The sequence below is a fragment of the Dama dama genome, chromosome 21 (assembly GCF_033118175.1).
Source record: "Dama dama isolate Ldn47 chromosome 21, ASM3311817v1, whole genome shotgun sequence".
Taxonomy (NCBI): Eukaryota; Metazoa; Chordata; class Mammalia; order Artiodactyla; family Cervidae; genus Dama; species Dama dama.
The window spans coordinates 1,610,382-1,623,307 of record NC_083701.1 but is presented as its reverse complement, the minus strand read 5'-3'; the positions used below and the strand labels follow the sequence as shown (position 1 = coordinate 1,623,307).

The window sequence follows — 12,926 nt, the reverse complement described above, 5'->3', positions numbered from 1 at the left end:
ACAGCGCCGCGAAAACCCCCTCGTGGGAGATCCAGGGTCTCACTGCGGAGGACGCAGAGCCAGCTGGAACCCGGACAGTGGCTGGACGGCTCAGGGCTGGCTGGTCAGGACCTGCCCGTCCCCCGGATCCCAGAATGGGGTCACTGCCGAGGGTCTCTCCCGCAAGAAGAGGCGAGGTCTCAGGCGCCCTGCCAGATTCTGGCAGCAGTGTGGAGGCCGGGAGAGCAGAGACCCCCCCGGGCGCAAACACGCCCCGAATTAGGCCCTGGCGGCTGCCGCAAGCGTGGCGGAGCCCGACTAGCACAGGAGTCAGGAGAGCTTCCTGGAGGCGTCTTGTCCTGTCCCTGCTCAGCAATGCCCCCGCAGGACGACCGCCCCCCCCCCCCCCGCCCCGCCCCGACACCAGCACCAGAAGGCGAGCCCACGACGCGGGGCCCTGGCGTGCCCCTCTACGAGCCCCTCCCCTGAGGACACCTTTTCACCCGTCTTGCCCACTGCTCCCTCCCCAGGCTTGGTAGTTGCCCGCTTCAAGGGCCCTGGAGCCAGGACCACTACGGGCAGCTAGGCAGACCTCTCTTCACTTGGCTCGGCAGGGGCGTGCCCCAGGTACCCTCCAACAGGTATGGGATTTACTTATTTATTTATTTATTTTTGGTATGGGATTTAGAAAGGGAAAAAAGAACAACTCCCCCCCCCCCCTCCTTTTTGGCTGCCCCGTGACTTGCAGGATCTTATTTCCCTGCCTAGGGATGGAATAGAGAAAGCTGAGCGTGGAAGAATTGGTGCTTCTGAACTGTATTGGAGAAGACTCTTGAGAGTCTCTTGGACTGCAAGATCAAGCCAGTCTATCCTAAAGGAAATCAGTCTTAAATATTCATCGGAAGGACTGACTCTGAAGCCAAAACTCCGATACTTTGGCCACCTGATGCGAAGAACTGACTCATTTGAAAAGATCCTGATGCTGGGAAAGATTGAAGGCAGGAGGAGAAGGGAACGACAGAGGATGAGATGGTTGGATGGCATCACCGACTTGAGGAACATGAGTTCGAGCAAGCTCTGGGAGTTAGTGACGGACAGGGAAGCCAGGTGTGCTGCAGTCCACTGGGATGCAAAGAGTGGGACACGACTGACTGACTGAACTGAATGAAGGGATGGAATCTGTGCCCTCTGCAGTGAAGAGGGGAAGCTCGGAGCCCTAACCACTGGACTGTCAGGGAATTTCCAAGAAATGGAATCTTAAGAAATAAAACAAGTAAGAAAATATAGGCAAAGCCAAGAAAATAGCAAAGTATGTGTTTGTTGCATCCAGACCTGCCCACTTAGTCATGTCAGCGACAAGACTTGAGCTGTGGACCAAGAGGTCACTTGGGTGCCTGGGACCACACCAGTGCCTTTAAAAGTCATAACAAAATTGAACCCTGAAGAGAGGTGTGGACAGGGGCAGGGCTTATCATGGGCCTGGGAGAACACAAGCAGCCCTTCCTAGAATTACTGAGGCCTTTAATTGTGTCCACATGTCAGCAGGCCCTCCGTGGGGAGCCTGCCTCCCAGATTCACTATTGTATGTCATGCATTTACAGGTATTTTTTTGTGACAGAAGTCGTGGGGGAGTGGGGAGTAGCTGCTACTCTCCCCACTCAAGCCCCTTCTCTTGTAGGAAAATAAGCCCCCCTCCCCCTCAGCCCTACATGGCCCCCTGGAGGGCTGTGTCTGAAGGGGCTGCTTTAAAGTAGTTTGGGTATTGGGGTCAGACAGCAATGAAGAGTCACGACTTATCTTGCTTCCTTGTAAAACAGCATCTGAGTTTCATCCCTGTGTCATTATCCCTCACTTTTTGAGAAACTGGTCCTTTTTGTCATCTGTCATGTTCTCCTCCCTCCAAATCTTGATCTGGGAGTAGCAGAGGTATATCCCCTGCCCCTCACCCAACATAAAAGCGGCGCTGGTTTGTCTCCATATGGATCTGGGGCTCCTGCTTCTAGTCCGGTCTTGTCCTCAGAGACTTGCCTTTTTCTGGTGGAAAAGTTTTTAAGTATTTTTAAAAATATTTGTTAAATATTTAAAATAATCTGAATTTGTGTCCAGAGATACTCAGCCAGTCATCTCCCCATTTAAAACTCAGAGGTATTTTCATCCCAGTGAGAGCACATCTCCAACCCAAGGCTTCTCTGTCTTGCTTGTGCTGAACCAGGTGGGCGACTGTCTCAGAGGTTTTTCTCTCGCTTTTGCCCAAACTCCACCTAACAAAGTTCTGAGAGCTTGAAAAAAAGGCATTAAAAACAAACAAACAAAACTGGAGCCAGGGCTTCCCTGGTGGCTCAGTGGCAAAGAATCTGCCTGCCAATGCAGGAGACATGGGTTGGATCCCAGATCCAGGAAGATCCTACATGCTGCAGAGCTACTAAGCCTGTGCGCCACAACTATTTAGCCTGGGAGCCACAAAGTCTGAGCCCACGTGCTGCAAATACTGAAGCCCAAGTGTCCTAGAGTCCATACTTCTCAACAAGAGAATCCACCACAATGAGAAGCACACACACCGCAACTGGAGAGCGGCCCATGATCCCCACAACTGGAGAAAAGCCTGAGCAGCCACGAAGGATGGAGCTTCGCTGTGACAAAGACCCAGTACAGCCAAAACTAAACAAACCAAAAAAAATCAACTAGCCATAGCCACCCCGAGGATGTGCTAGAGGAGGGAGTGGGCAAAGCTGGGGCCGTGGCCAGGACACTAGCCCTCCTCGTCCGAGTCAGACGGGCAGTCATGGCACTCATGTCACAGGGCAACTGTGACAGCTAAACAGCTCAGCGACCACAGAACCCTCAGACTCAGCCTGGCACATGGTACACGCCCTCACAATGTGCGATGTGTCTGTGGGAGAACGGGGCCCAGGGTGGAGACAGCCAGAGGCACTGAAGCAGCTCCATCTTGGGAAGAGCTGCAGCAGGCGGGCAGGAAGCGAGGAGGAGGGTCAGGGGCGGGAGGTTGCAGTCCTGAGTGGACACCAGGTCCTACCTGCTGCCCGAGCCCTGGACCCACTTCTCTGGGCTTCACTTCACATACATCACAGACGTGGGTCTGAGGCTGGTTTCTTGGAGGGCCCTGAGCTCAACTGTCCTGACTCCCCCTCAGGCACCAGGCACTGCTGTGGGGAGAGGCCGCCCCCTCTGTCGACCTTTCTTGGTGGGAAATCCTCCTCTCCTGGGGAGGCGAGATGAGGTGAGCACACTGGGCTCCAAGGACAAGAGCATTTATTGAAGCTGTGAACTGGGGCGCAGGGGAGGGTCTGGGGCGATCCGGAAGATATCCCATCTGAAGGGCTGCTAGAGCCCAGGGTCAGGAGGCAGAGCCAAGGGCCGAGGGGGCAGAAGCTCTCAGAAGGCGATGTTATCCTCATACAGCGACAGCAGCAGCAGGACGGTCCAGCCGCCCAGCAGGCCAACGTTGTGGAGCAAGAAGAGGAGCCAGGGCCGCTGGTCGCGCACGTTCAGCATGGCCGGGAGCTAAGGACGGGGCCTGGGTCAGGGCCGGCTCAGAGCGCCCGCCTAGCGCCCGCCCGGGGAGCCCCAGACCGCCCGGCTCTGACCATGTCGCAGAGCGCCACGTAGAGGAAGAGGCCGGCGGCCACCGCCAGGATCCAGGTCTCGCCGTCTTCGCCTACGCCGGCCGCGAGCGCAACGTAGAGTCCGATGAAGGCCGTGAGCGCCGAGGCCAAGTTCAGGAGCAGCGCGCGGCGCACCGACAGCCCCGCGTGCAGCAGGGCTGCGAAGTCCCCTGGGGCGGGCGGTGGGGGTGGTTTAGTCGCTCCGTCGTGTCCGATTCTTGAGACCCCACGGACCGTAGCCCCCCAGGCCCCTCTGTCCATGGGATTCTCCAGGCAAGAGTACTGGAGTGGATTGCCATTCCCTTCTCCAGGGGATCTTCCCGACCCAGGGATAGAACCCGGTTATCCTGCACGGCAGGCGGATTCTTTACTGTCTGAGCCAAAAGGCGCGGGCGGGGCTGGGGTCAGGTCGAGGGCCGTGCCCACTCCCCGACAGTCCCGCCCAACTGCGCGGCCGACCAGCTACACCCAGACCCCCGCTGCGGGCAGGCGCCGCCCCCGGCCGGAGGGAACTCCGCAAGGCTCACCCAACTCGTGGGGCACCTCGTGGCAGAACACGGCCAGCGAGGTGGCCAGCCCCGTCTTCCAGGAGGACAGAAAGGCGGCTCCCACTGCCAGCCCGTCGGCGAAGTTGTGCACGGCGTCGCCCAGCGTGATCACGTAGGGCAGCAGTCTCAGCTCTGCGGGCGCGGCGGGCGTGGGTGAGCGTCTGCCCTCGTCCGCTCCTCCGCCCCCGTGCCTGCGCCCCGCACCGAGACTCTGACCCACAACGGTCCGGGGCCTCCCTCAGGGCTCACCTGGGCTCAGTCTCCGGGGCTCCGGGCTCAGCAGCTCGGGGCTCTCCTCCGCCACCTGGAGGGGAGACCGGGTCGGGGGGCGGGCCGTGTAGATTAGGCTCAGGGCGGGAAGGTGGAGGAGGCACGCGCGGAGCCAAGTCCCCAGATCAGGCCAGGGACGGAAGCCCTGGAGGGGTGACTGGAAGCACAGACAGGGCTCCGCCGCGGGGGGAGACGCAGGGCAGGGCGGACTCACCAGGTCTGCGCGAGAGCCCTCGTGGAGCTGCTTCGGCTGCCGGAGGTTGCTGGGCGCCAGCTGCAGGGACATGCCATGGCTGTGGCCGCCGTGACTGTGGCCATGACTGCAGGCCCCATCCTTTGGGTCCTGCGGGGACAGCGGCTCAGGATCCACCGAGCCTCCCCCACCCCTCCCCGCACCACGTCCAACCCCCAAGCACCTGACCTCAGGGTCCAGGGGCAGCAAGAGGTTGAAGAGGCTCTCGAACAGGAAGAAGGCATAGAGCCCACCCAGCACAGCTAGGAGGTGCCAGGTGGGCTGGAAACCAGGGTCCTCCCCGTCATGGGCATGCAGCCCCAGCACCTGGTGGGGGGTGGGCAGAGGACACTGGACCCGGTGCCTTGGGACCTCCTCCTCCCAGAGAGGCGGGTAGAGGGGTCAGGGAGGGCCCTGGCGGGCTGGGGCAACCTTAGGCATCAAGTGCAGGAGGGCGTCACCGGTGAGTGCGCCCACAGCCATACTCAGGAAGACCTGGATGACGTAGTGGGACGTGGTGCTACATCTGGCACAGCTGAGGAGCACGAGCCCGAAGAGGGAGCACAGGCAGGTCAGCAGCGTGGCCAGGGAGCCGTACAGGTACCCTGGACAGGGAGGACAGTAAGCGCCTCCCTCCCAACCGTGGCCCCTTGCTTTCCTGGGAGGGGAGTCCAGAACGAGTCTGGGAGGAGCAGGAGCCCCCCAAGGTTGCAGGCGGTTGGGTGCAGTCCTGGCCTCGGCTTCCTACTGGCCCCTGGCCTCAAGCCCCCATCCTCTTCCCTTGCAGTACCCCCTTCTCTGTTGCCCCTCCATCCCCCTGCCTGGTCTGCCAGCCCTGGCCCCGGCTCGCTGCAGCCCAGCGGCTACTTTCTCCTCCCTTTTTGGTTCCATCTCCATGCTGCCAGCCCCTTGTGCACTGCTGCACAGGCGCAGCTAGGGAGTAGGGTGAACACTCACTCTCGGCCTGGTTGAGCCGGTCCTGGGTGGGGAGCGTGGGCTGGGGGGTGCAGGCCCCGCTGAGTTGCTGCTGGAGCAGAGCCGGGCTCAGTCGGGCCCAGTCGTCCGGCGTCACCCCGGCCTGCTCAGACATTCCGTACACAGCCATGACGTCTCGAGCACTCAGGCACAGCTAGGGTGGGGGTGACAGAGCTGGTGTTCAGGGCCCTGAGTGGTCCATGGGCCCCCACCTCTCTCCAGGATTCGGGCACATGGATGGCTCACCGTGTCCCATGCGCTGGCACTGCTGTTGGGGGCGGCAAGGAGCACAGGGCCCTGGCCCTTTCCCAGAGGACTGTAGTCGCTGTGGCTGTCGTGGGTATCCGTCGCTCCGCCCAGCCCCAGGCGCTCCATCAAGGCCGCCAGCTCTGGTAGGAGGTGAAAATCCGAGTTTGTGGGCTCCAGCCTTGCACTCCCCAGGGGCGCGCATGCTGGGGTTCAGGGTGCTCCCTGGCCTGTAGCCCAGCTCAGGCCTCACCGTCCAGGGTGATGTTGGGGTTCTCGCTGCTGTGCTGCCGGAACACGAAGTCCACGAAGTACTGGGGAGTTGGCAGGGCATGGAAGCAGGCGCCGCTCCTGACGTGGTCCAGCAGGGCAGCCAGCACCGGACCGGGGCTGCCGGGAGCCCCCACCCCTGCCGCCTCCGCCAGCAGCTGAGGCAGGTCCACACAGGCCTGAGGAGGAGCCGGCCTCAGTGTCTCGAGCAGCGCAGCCACACTGGCCTCTCGCTCCGCTGTGCCTCTGGTGCCCCCGGACTCTGCTGAACCCCGGGCACCACAGCCATCCCCTTCCCGGCCCCGCCTCGTCTGGGCTCTTCCTTGGAGCCCCGGGAGCTTTCTCAGCCCCGTCGAGGATCAGGGCCCTCTCGGGGTGCCCGCAGCCCTGCCTGGCTCAGTGGTGAGCTTCCACTTGTGACCCCCCAGCCCAGGGTCCCCCGAGCACCCAGAAAGGTGCTGAGACCCAGCGCCACCCGAGCGGTCCCCCTTCTCTCAGGCCCTCTCGGGGACCCTCTTCCCCCAGTGCCTCTGGGCAGCTGGCCCAGGCACCCACCTGCTGAGGAGCGGGCCGGCCAGCAGCGTGGGCCTGGATCTGCTGCAGCAGCCTGGTCAGGGCCGGGCTCAGGGCTTGAGGGCTCTCGAGCAGCACCAGGAGCTGATCGGCACGGGCAGCCCAGCGGCCAGCCTGGACCTCGGTGCAGGTGCCTGCCGGGTCGCTGAGGTAGAGGGTAGCGGCGGCACTGAGGCGGGCGATGTGCCTGGGCTCCAGGGCTGGGCCCGAGGGGGCCCCGGGCTGCTCAGGCCTGCCCAGAGCCAGGGCGTCGTCCACAGACAGGCACTGTTGGCACAGGCGAGCGGGCGGGGGCCACACACGAGGGCTGCCACCCTCCTGTCCACCGTCTGCTCGCTCACAGACCCCCACCCTCCCCCATGACAGGCAGGCATACCCACAGGGGGTCCCCCCATCCCAGGGAGGTTTCTGCCTGGAGCCATTGCCAGTTTTGGGCTGGGGAGAAGGGGGCTCTGACAGGGTGGGGGCAGCCGTGGGATCCCAGAGCTGTACCACCCCTCCCCAGGGAGGGCAGGGGGCTCTGAAAGGGAGAAGAGGAAGGTGGGCTTGGGCCTGCGGGCAGGGCCCGGCGTCAGGCCACTGTGCGGCCCGCCTCCTGGAGTTTGCCCGGGCCCTTTGCAGCCAGCCTCGGCCTCGGGGTGGAGCGGCGGGCTTGGGCTGGGGCCGGACCGGAGGACCCGTCGGTTGGGGGTGTTACCTTTCCACACGGCCCGTCGGCACAGTGCACACGGTCCGCCAGTGTATTTAACAGGCCGCCCAGCGCCACGCGGTCCAGAGCGCCCTGGCCCGAGGACAGCAGGGTCAGCAGATGAGCAGGGGGGGTCGCTGTCCCCGACGCCACCAGCGCGGCCAGCACAGCCAGCAGAGGACCCAGCTCAGGCCGGCCCAGGAGTGCCATGCTGCAGCTGCCCGCTGCCCTGAGCTCAGGGTAGGCCGTGCTCGCCTGGGTGGCTGCGGGCCGCAGGAGCTGCCTGATGTGGGACTGGGGCTGGGCCGGGACGGCCCGCCTGGCGAGGCTCTCCAGGCATTTCCTGTGGGGCCCTGTGATTGGCTGGCAGAGGTGTTGCTGCGGGTTAACCATTCCAGTGGCAGGTCCTCTCTGAGCCCAGGGCTATTGCCCAGGGGGGTGAGGTGGGGTCCCTGGGTGGACGGGCCTGGCTCACCCCTCAGCTCCTTCAAGGGTCTTGTTACTGAATGCAAGTCTGTGTGCATGACACATGGTGAGGTTGAAGCTTGCAGCAGAGGAAGGTTTATTGTGGTGCCGAGCAAGAACAGGTGACTCCTGTTCAAAATCCCTTAAATCTCTGGATGGCTTTGGGGGGGGTCTGCAATAGGCAGAATTTGGGGAGAGGGCTTTCTCATAATTGGTTGGTGGAGAGGTAGCGGTATTGCCCTGGGCTCCCTTGTTAGGCTGGGACCTTAGTCCTGGCAGAAAAGCTCCTGAGACCCTGCCCCAAGGCTGTAGTTTCTCAACCACCCTCCTTGGTTTCTGTGTCCCGCCCTTCCCAGATTAGCAGCTATTTGAACCTGACCTTTGGAATTCAGGAGAGGTCTTAGGGGACTGAAGGAAGCCTGTTTTCTGCAAGGAGAAATGGAGGACCTGGAAAGGATTTTACTGGGAAGGGCCCTACAGGGTGGAGTTCAGTTTCCATCCCCGCCCACCCTTTTTTAACTTCTCAATCTTGAGAACAGGTGTTGGACAAAAAAGGGAATAACATTTTTGGGTAGAGAGCTTAAGCATAGACTTGACAGAGGAACTTGGTTTTACGGGGACTCGGTTTCTGTCCGGGGTTGCTTCCGGTGGCCCTCTTGCTAGGGGCTGTCCCCAGGCCAAAGGCATCTGGGCCAGAGGTTCCAGGAGACCACTGGGCCTGTCCCCCACCCCACTGGAGAGCTCCTTGTTAGGAACTGATTCCTCTTGGACCCGCTAGTGTAATAAACTGTATTCCACTCTCTTGAGTGACCCCTGAGGTGTGTTTTTGACTCCAGATTCCACAACAGAATCAGAGGGAACTGAGATAAGGTACTGAGTCACTCTGCCTCTGTGGCCTCCAGGGAAAATCCCCAGGAAATGGCCAAAGCCCCACATAAACAGACAGGAACAGGAGCCAGGCCTCTGCCCCAGGCACTGGGCACTCCACCCCAGAAGGGGCTCCGGGGTAGGGAGAAGTGTGGCTCCCAGCCCTGCCCCTCCCTGCGGGCTCCCACTCCGGCCTTTGAACCCCTAGGCCTTATCTCTGCCTAGTTGGCAATCTGGGGAAAGGGGCAGACCCCAGGGAGCCAGTCGCCTCTGCCCAGGCAGGTCTCGGGGCAGCCTTGCCTTCTAGAGGGAGTGTTTAGGTGGCCCCTTCCATACCTGATTGGACAGACCCCTGACTGACCCTGTGGGGTGTGGTTGGGGTGGGGGAGGAGAAGCTCCAAGGGAGCTGGGAGCCCAGGCCTCGGGACTCTGTCCCAGCGTTCCGTGCCACCCGGGCCAGGGCACCTGGCCAAGCAGGAGCCATGGGCGCAGTCCTGCCCCTCCCACACCGCAGGGTGACCTTGGTGGGCCCTGAGGGGGTATGGGGAAGTGGTGGGCTTGGGAAGAGCCTGAGGGTTCCTGGACCTCCGGTTCAATGAGGAAGGAAGCTGGAAAGATTCGAGTCCCCCTCACACAGTTGTGAAGTCCATGGGCTCAAAGTGTCCCTTTTCCTACCCCACCTTGCCACGGCCATTGGGCCGGCTGGAGCTGAGCCCACCTCATCCTGCACGCTTCAGGCCTGGAGAGCTTCAGGGAAGAGGTCTCAGCTCAGACATCTGGTCAGCCCCCCAGGTCCCATGTGCAGGCCTGACCCCACCAGCAGGCCCCCGGACCTCAGCGCCCGTCTGTGCGGGCCCACGTTTCTCTGCTTCATGTCTGCCCCAGCCCCTCCTTCCTAGCCCAGGGCTGCCAGAGCTTGTCAGCAGCTTCCCTGCATACCTGCCTATCCCCGCCCCGCCCCCAGTGCTGGGCAGACCCCCAGGTCCCTCCTGCATCAGCCCATCCAGCAAGCACCAGACGCCTTTGTTCACTGCATGATATTCACAGCAGCCCTAGAGCCCATCCCTGGGTGGAGATAAAATGTGCTCTAGACATTTTTAAAATATGGTCTGGATCATCATTCTCCATCTTTGGCTGCAAAGAATATAATCAATCAGGTTTCGGTGTTGACCATCTGGTGATGTCCATGTGTAGTTTTCTCTTGTGTTGTTGGAAGAGGGTGTTTGCTATGACCAGTGTGTTCTCTTGGCAAAAGTCTATTAGCCTTTGCCCTGCTTCTTTCTGTACTCCAAGGCCAAAATTTGCCTGTTACTCCAGGTGTTTCTTGACTTTCTACTGTTGCATTCCAGTCCCCTATAATGAAAAGGATATCTTTTTTTGAGTGTTAGTTCTATAGGGTCTTGTAGGTCTTCATAGAACCGTTCAACTTCAGCTTCTTCAGCATTATTGGTTGGGGCATAGGCTTGAATTACTGTAATATTGAATGGTTTGCCTTGGAAATGAACAGAGAGCATTCTGTCATTTTTGAGATTGCATCCAAGTACTGCATTTTGGACTCTAGTTGACTATGAGGGCTACTCCATTTCTTCTAAGGGATTCTTGCCCACAGTAGTAGATATAATGGTCATCTGAGTTAAATTCACACATTCCAGTCCATTTTAGTTCACTGATTCCTAAAATGTCAACGTTCACTCTTGCCATTTCCTGTTTGACCACTTCCAATTTGCCTTGATTCATGGACCTAACATTCCAGGTTCACAAGACCAGGAGCTGACTGTGGCTCGGATCACGAACTCCTTATTGCCAAATTCAGACTTACAAATGAAGAAAGTAGGGAAAACCACTAGACAATTCAGGTATGACCTAAATCAAATCCCTTACGATTATACAGTGGAAGTGAGAAGTAGATTTAAAGGACTAGATCTGATAGAGAAAGTGCCTGATGAACTATGGATGGAGGTTCGTGACATTATACAGGAGACAGGGATCAAGACCATCCCCAAGAAAAATGCAAAAAAGCAAAATGGCTGTCTGAGGAGGCCTTAAAAATAGCTGTGAAAAGAGGAGAAGCAAAAAGCAAAGGAGAAAAGGAAAGATAAACCCATTTGAATGCAGAGTTCCAAAGAACAGCAAGGAGAAATAAGAAAGCCTTCCTCAGTGATCAGTGCAAAGAAATAGAGGAAAACAATAGAATGGGAAAGACTAGAGAGCTCTTCAAGAAAATTAGAGATACCAAGGGGACATTTCATGCAAAGATGGACAGAAATGCTATGGACCTAACAGTAGCAGAAGATATTAAGAAGAGGTAGCAAGAATACACAGAAGAACTACCCCCAAAAATCTTCATGACCCAGAAAGTCACGATGGTGTGATCATTTGCCGGGGTCCAGCCTCGGCAGGATCCAGGGGATACCCTCAGGATGAACAGCATCGGCGAGAGAGAGAGAGAGAGAGAGAGAGAGAGAGAGAGAGAGAGAGCTCAGACAGGGGGTGTGCAGCTGGCAGAGTCTGGCAATGCTTTATTTTTTACCGTAGTTTTTATACTCTAAATTAGTACATTTCTAAGGGGAAGATAGTTTAACATTACATCAGCTTGTTCTTCACGAAACCAGGGTGTTCTCTGCATACTTCTTTGTTTATGAGGGTCTTGTACATTATCGTCTGGCCTTGGGGCCTATTAACATTTTATGCAAGTCAGGTGAATGTAAACCTATTTTCTGTTTCTCTGGTGACCTTACTGAAAGGTAGCAGTCTCATAGGGCAACAGTACAGAGTAGAAGTATAACCTTGTTAACACAAAAATTAATCCTTCTGCAGAAGTTGTCAGTTGCATTTATCTAAGAAGTTTACCCCACACAGACTCTGCGGCTTCAGTGAGGCAGCCTCTGCCTAGCATTCCTGGCTGACAATTAGCAACCATCTCATTGTTACCACACTAGGGCTAAGTTCTTATTTCTCTAGATCTTTAACTATATTAACAATGGTTTCTATAACACAACCATAGCACATTAAAAGCAAAAACACAGCGAGCAAAACACAGCAAGCAAATGTCAACCCAATAACCACCTTTAGAATAATTTTTCTTATGTTTTCTAATAGGACTCCTTCACCCCTCAAAAATGCTCTATGTCTATTAGGGCTTTTATATAATCAGGTTCTTTATGCTATTTTATGATTAGGATATTATAAGCAATCATGCATATTAGTACCAAGGGCATAAATGCATTTGGCTAACAAACTACCAGCAAAGGAGTTTAAATTAAAACATTCCTTTCACCCTGGATAATCTCATAAAATACCACCACCTGGGAAACTTATTGATTAAAGTTCTAAATTGATTCTTATTTGGAAAGAGATTGGGAAAGGCCTTCTGCCTGTGTCACAGAAATTAGGGAGTAGTCTATTGAGGCAGGCATCAGAAAGACAGATATCATCTTTAAGGTGAGCGCCGGGGGCAGCTTTTCGAAATCCCTGAAAACCTGATCTGCCTTCCCTGTCAGGCTTTCTCCTCGTGACCTTGTCATGGGTGGGATCTCGTGAGTTGGCCTTTTCAAAACCCCTGAAAACCTGACTTGCCTTGCCCGTCAGGTTTTCTCCCTCATGGCCTTGTCATGGGTAGGGTCTTGTGTGTTGGCTCCCGGCAATCATTCACCTAGAGCCAGACATCCTGGAATGTGAAGTCTGGTGGGCCTTAGGAGGCATCACTACGAACAAAGCTAGCGGAGGTGATGGAATTCCAATTCAGCTATTTCAAATCCTAAAAGATGATGCTGTGAAAGTGCTGCACTCAATATGTCAGCAAATTTGGAAAACTCAGCAGTGGCCACAGGGCTGGAAAGGGTCAGTTTTCATTCCAATCCCAAAGAAAGGTAATGCCAAAGAATGCTCAAGTGAGTGAGTGAGTGAAAGTCACTCAGTCGTGTCTGACTCTTTGCAACCCAATGGACTATACAGTCCATGGAATTCTCCAGGCCAGAATACTGGAGTGGGTTGCCTTTTCCTTCTTCAAAGAGTGCTCAGACTACTCAATTGCACTTATCTCACACCCTAGTAAAGTAATGCTCAATATTCTCCAAGTCAGGCTTCAACAATACGTGAACCGTGAACTTCCAGATGTTCAAGCTGGATTTAGAAAAGACAGAGGAACCAGAGATCAGATTGCCAACATCTGTTGAATCATTGAAAAAGCA

At 57.0% G+C, this 12,926-nt stretch overlaps 1 protein-coding gene across 1 annotated transcript; it reads right to left on the bottom strand.

The window, feature by feature from the left end:
• Positions 1 to 3,232: 3,232 nt before the first annotated feature.
• SLC39A4 (solute carrier family 39 member 4) lies at positions 3,233 to 8,619 on the bottom strand. Its single transcript, XM_061122930.1, has 12 exons — positions 7,414 to 8,619; positions 6,699 to 6,983; positions 6,127 to 6,322; positions 5,874 to 6,016; positions 5,610 to 5,781; positions 5,085 to 5,257; positions 4,842 to 4,979; positions 4,635 to 4,763; positions 4,400 to 4,454; positions 4,130 to 4,282; positions 3,585 to 3,772; positions 3,233 to 3,501 (listed from the first exon to the last, which is right to left on the bottom strand). The coding sequence occupies exons 1-12, from the start codon at positions 7,795 to 7,797 to the stop codon at positions 3,373 to 3,375; spliced, it is 2,145 nt and encodes a 714-aa protein (XP_060978913.1). The 5' UTR covers positions 7,798 to 8,619; the 3' UTR covers positions 3,233 to 3,372.
• Between the last annotated feature and the right edge of the window lie 4,307 nt (positions 8,620 to 12,926).